The sequence below is a fragment of the Osmerus mordax genome, chromosome 1 (assembly GCF_038355195.1).
Source record: "Osmerus mordax isolate fOsmMor3 chromosome 1, fOsmMor3.pri, whole genome shotgun sequence".
NCBI classification, from domain to species: domain Eukaryota; kingdom Metazoa; phylum Chordata; class Actinopteri; order Osmeriformes; family Osmeridae; genus Osmerus; species Osmerus mordax.
Window position 1 is genome coordinate 24,062,528 of NC_090050.1, and position 5,297 is coordinate 24,067,824.

General features: G+C 51.1%; 1 protein-coding gene across 1 annotated transcript in view; it reads right to left on the reverse strand.

The window, feature by feature from the left end:
* Nucleotides 1-408: 408 nt before the first annotated feature.
* arhgap9 (Rho GTPase activating protein 9) overlaps nucleotides 409-5,297 on the reverse strand; it is a 24,409-nt gene continuing 19,520 nt past the window's right edge. The window contains 5 exon segments of the mRNA XM_067241667.1: nucleotides 409-1,376; nucleotides 1,378-1,435; nucleotides 2,813-2,918; nucleotides 3,319-3,385; nucleotides 3,387-3,454. Coding sequence (XP_067097768.1) covers nucleotides 1,248-1,376; nucleotides 1,378-1,435; nucleotides 2,813-2,918; nucleotides 3,319-3,385; nucleotides 3,387-3,454 — 428 coding nt within the window. The 3' untranslated portion in view covers nucleotides 409-1,247.

The window sequence follows — 5,297 nt, forward strand, 5'->3', positions numbered from 1 at the left end:
ACGGCACTCTGGGGCTTGGCACTCTCTTCTACTCTTCTTCTTGAAAAGAAGACCGTTTTTACTCACTCTCTCTCTCTCACACTCTCTCTCACACTCTCTCTCACACTCACATTCACATGCAAACACACATGCAGGCATACACTTACGTAGGCACACACAGACACACACACAATCAGACACTGGCACAAACATTCACATGCAGACACACATGCAGGCATACACACACACATACATACACACACACACAGGCGCACAAACACACACACACACACACGCATTCAGACACACATGCAGGCATACACACACACACACACACAGGCGCACAAACACACACACATCTGCCACACACACACACACACACACACGCAGGCATACACACACACACAGGCATCACACACCAGTCTTGAGATGGGTCACGGCACAAGTTTATTAAGGGTGTTTTACAGCCTGGGTCTCATGGTGAATGTAACAGAGGAAGTACTTCACATCATCTGTGTCCTTATCAGCCACCCACCACATGATCATCTGTTAGCACCGCAGCTCACATAGTTAACATATGTACAAACACACTCCAGGAAAAAAAAACAGGAAGTAGAAGAACAGGGTTGTCGCTTCGGGTACGGAAGACGCCGAACCTTCTAGAAGGGTCGAGGTTCCGAGGGCGAAGGAAGTAGAGGAGGGAACAGTAACCATGGAGACAGATCCTTACCTCTATAAGATACAGCTGAGTCAGTAACACAATCCAGAGAAACACATTTGTAAACTTACCATAACTGTACAGAAGAGACTTTAACGACCTTGATTTGACCCTTGACCCTACAATTCACTAGAATGGTAGACTACACCAGCATGAACAGTCTATACTGTACATGTCCATACATACTGTATAAGTATACTGTATATGTACAAATGCATATAGGTGTATAGTATGTGCTGGGGAAAGTTGATTGTTTCCCAACAACAGCGATGTTGATGTTGTTGGTGTTGATGTTGTTGTTGGTGTTGTTGGTCTTGTGGGAGCGTTGGTTCTCCCTGCCGCAGGAGGTTAGGATGCTGGGGTCACAGTGAGCTGGTTCTGATTGGTCCCTGATTCTAGATTCTACGTTCTAGATTCTGGTCTGAGATTGTGGGGCCTGGTCCTCCAGACACAAAGTCCTGGTTCTGAGTTTGGGGTCCACGGTCCAGGGTCAGGGTCTGGGTCTGGGTCCGGGGTCTTGTTCCTGGGTCCTGGTGTGGGTAAGAGGGGGTCAGAGGGTGGAACTGTGTCCGAAGATGTGGTTGGCCTCACTGAGGATGAGCTCCACGGCCTGGTTCTGGTACACCATGTTGACGGCCATGTTGGCACTGTCCCTCTCTGGCCTCATGAGCGTGGGCCCCGAACACGATGCCCAGGTTCTGGGTGGTCATGCGGTTGTCCTCCGAGTGCTCCATCACCCTGGGGGAGGAGGGGGAGGGGACAGGAAACAGATCAGCACGACTTCCTGTCTCCTCTGGGCCTCATGAAGAAGAGCCGACATCATGTGATGTCATGTGATGACAGCTTTGAATGTTAATAGTTTGAGTATTACCAGCGTCCTGAACACTGACTGTGTCTGCATGGAGACTGCACGAGTGTGTGTGCGCGTGTGTGTGTACTACACGGAACATGTGTGCCGTATGGTTTGCGCATATTTGTGGCAATGACCATGTGCTGTATGTATATATCTGTGTGTATTTGTAGGAGAGTGTGTGCGAGTGTGTGTATATAAGTGTGTGTGTGTGTGTGTGCGTGTCGAGGTTAAAGCCACAGCATGAGACTTTCTTCTAAAAATGCCACCAAGCCAAGAGAGACTGCTCAGAACTTCCACATTAAACAAGAAGCAGAGAGAGAGAGAGAGAGACAGAGAGAGAGAGATAGAGAGAGAGAGAGAGAGGGGGAAAGAGGGAGAGAGGGAGAGAGGGAGAGAGGGAGAGAGAGGGAGAGAGAGAGGGAGGGAGAGAGAGAGAGCTGGCGGCGAGGGGGCTGGTGAGCCTTCCATCAGATGAGCCACAGACATCCCCAGAGACAGGAGAGGGGAGGGAGGAGAGAGAGGGAGGGGAGAGGAGCGAGAGAGAGGGGAGGGAGGGAGAGAGGTGAGAGAGGGAGAGAGGGGAGGGAGAGAGGGGAGGGAGAGAGGGGAGGGAGAGAGAGAGGGGAGGAGAGGAGAGAGAGGGAGGGAGAGAGGGGAGGGGGATGAGGCCTTGGGGGAGGGAGGGTATGCTGGAGGTGTCAGGGATGGAGAGTGGCAGGAAAGAGAGTGAAGCAGAGACGTCTTAAATGAAAAACAGAAAAAGGAATAACGGCAGTGGAGACACAGAATTTGCACACATTGTCGCAAGCTCACACATACACACACACACACACACAGTTGCATACAACCACACACTTCTGCCTGTGGGACAAATATAAGCTTATAGTCGAAACATGCAACTTTGTGTTGATGTGTGAATGTGTCCATACGCACTTGTGTGTGTTTATGTTGATGTGTGTGTGTGTGTGTATCTGCCACCACAGGAAGTCACAGTGATCGTGATGAGCCTCTGAACACAGCTGAGAAGTGTGCACCCTCTAGTGGTCAGACCAAGCACTGCATGTCCTCACACCAACACTGCTTCTCAGGAATAACACTCACTGACTGTTGTTACTGGTTTTGCTTGTGTGTGACAGTGTGTGTGTAACAGCATGTGTGTGTGTGACAATGTGTGTGTGTGTGTGACAGCACGTGTGTGTGTGACAGCATGTGTGTGTGTGTGTGTGTGTGTGTGTGTGTGTGACAGCACGTGTGTGTCTCACCGTTGGAGGTGGCGGATCATGAAGCACATGGTGTCATTGGTTGGAGGGGGCATGCTAAGGACCAGACACTTCATCCTGTCCAGCTTGTCCACGTAGTCAGACATCTCTGAAACACACACACACACACAACACCCGGAGCATGAACACAGGGGAGGAGAGAGAGAGAGAACCGAGAGAGAGGGAGAAAGAGAGGGAGAGACAGACAGAAACAAAGAGACAGAAAGAGAGAGGCAGAGAGAAAGACATCAAGAGACAGAGGGAGAGACAGACAGAAACAAAGAGACAGAAAGAGAGAGGCAGAGAGAAAGACACCAAGAGACAGAGGAGAGACAGACAGAAACAAAGAGACAGAAAGAGAGAGGCAGAGAGAAAGACACCAAGAGACAGAGGGAGAGACAGAGAGAGAGACAGAGAGAGAGGCAGAGAGAAAGACACCAAGAGACAGAGGAGAGACAGAGAGAGAGACAGAGAGAGAGGCAGAGAGAGAGGCAGAGAGAGAGACTTACTGACGGTCTCTATGATATCGGTGAAGAAGCCGTAAGGTACCAGAGGCTCAGGCAGCTCTCTGAAGAAACAGCTTCAGGGCCCCCGTCACCACGTGGATATCCTCCCACCGGCTATCCTCCAGGTTCAGCTTCTCCTCTGAGGAGGAGGAGGGGGAGAGCGGGGAGGGGGAGAGGGGAGGGAGGAAGAAAAGAGGGGGAGGGAGAAAGGAAGATCAAAAGAAAAGGGTGAGTATGAAGGATGATCAGCGCACTGACAGACAAGCTCCTGTCGCTGTGACTCGTCTGCACACAGAGCAGCTAGCAGCTGACAGGAGAGAGGGAGAGAGAAGGAGAGGCAGAGAGAAGGAGAGGGGAGAGAGGGAGAGAGAAGGAGAGGCAGAGAGAAGGAGAGGGAGAGAGGGAGAGAGAAGGAGAGGCAGAGAGAAGGAGAGGGGAGAGGCGAGAGAAGGAGAGCAGAGAGAAGGAGAGGGGGAGAGGCAGAGAGAAGGAGGGGGAGAGAGGGAGAGAGAAGGAGAGGCAGAGAGAAGGAGAGGGGAGAGGGAGAGAGAAGGAGAGGCAGAGAGAAGGAGAGGGGGAGAGGGAGAGAGAAGGAGAGGGGAGAGGGAGAGAGGAGAGGCAGAGAGAAGGAGAGGGGGGAGAGGGAGAGAGAAGGAGAGGGGAGAGAGAAGGAGAGGGGAGAGAGAGAAGGAGAGGCAGAGAGAAGGAGAGGGGAGAGGGAGAGAGGGAGAGAGAAAAAGAGAGAAGGAGAGGGAGAGAGAAGGAGAGGGGAGAGACAGAAGAGAGGCAGAGAGAAGGAGAGGGAGAGGGAGAGAGGGAGAGAGGGAGAGAGAAGGAGAGGCAGAGAGAAGGAGAGGGGAGAAGGGGAGAGAGGGAGAGAGAAGGAGAGGCAGAGAGAAGGAGAGGGGGAGAGGTAGTGAGAAGGAGGGGTAGAGAAAAAGAGGTAGAGAGGAAAGGTAGAGAGGAGGACAAGAAATAGGTAGAGAGAAAGAGCGATTACGGTAGGAGGAGCAAACATGGCCAGCCCTGACCTGTGCTTCTCAAACTCCCATATCCTCACCCATGAAATGCTTTACTGGGTTCAAATATCAACGTGTACTAGGAGTGTGAGAACCCAAGGTCAGTTTGTGCAGCAGGTGTGTGCTTAACGTTTTAAGTGTAACTAAGCGTAAAAAGAGCTGGGATTTAGCGGCAAACAAAACGATCAAAAGTAAAATGTATCAAAATATTATTTTTGCAAAGATTCATTGCACTCAAGACCGGCATTCATGAGTTTAGCCATGTGTGAATATCAACCATCGGGGTTTCATTCACAAAAGCGGTTTAGGAGAGGGGATCCTCCACCCTGTTACTGGAGGGCTACCTTCCAGAGGGTTTAGCTGTAACCCCAGGTGAAACTGACCTGATTCCACACGTCAACCAGCTAATTATTAGAATCAGGTGTGATAGATTTGTGTTGGAAGGTAGCCCTCCAGTAAGAGGGTTGGAGACCTCTGTTTTGGAGTACAGTTCCACTGTAAGCAAAGCTGGTTTCAGCCAGTAGGGGGCAGTCAAGCCCAGGAGACGACATGGAGCTGCAGTCAGAGAGAGACATGTTTCCTGTGGGCTGAGACACAGAAGCGCAGAGCAGTGTGTGAAGTCCTACAGCAGGGCTGCCAAACTCGCATTTCAACCAGTTCACACGCTCTGCACATCACACCTTGTATTTATCACACTGAGAAGGCTACGCCAACCAAGTAAGCAGCAGGCGCAGGCACACGGAGTGAAGCAACATAGACGCGCAAACTTTGCCTTCAGCGGCATTTGGGTTAGCCCCTCCAAATCTCACTCCAAGGTTGTTTGAAAATTTGGAAGCCCTGGTACAATGTGTGAGTGTGTGTGTGTGGTGTGATGTTAGCTGTGAGTGTGTGTATGTTTGCGTGCTGCATTAGCTGTGTATGTGTCAGGGGGTACAAAAAGGCAGGCAGGCAGGTTGAATGTCT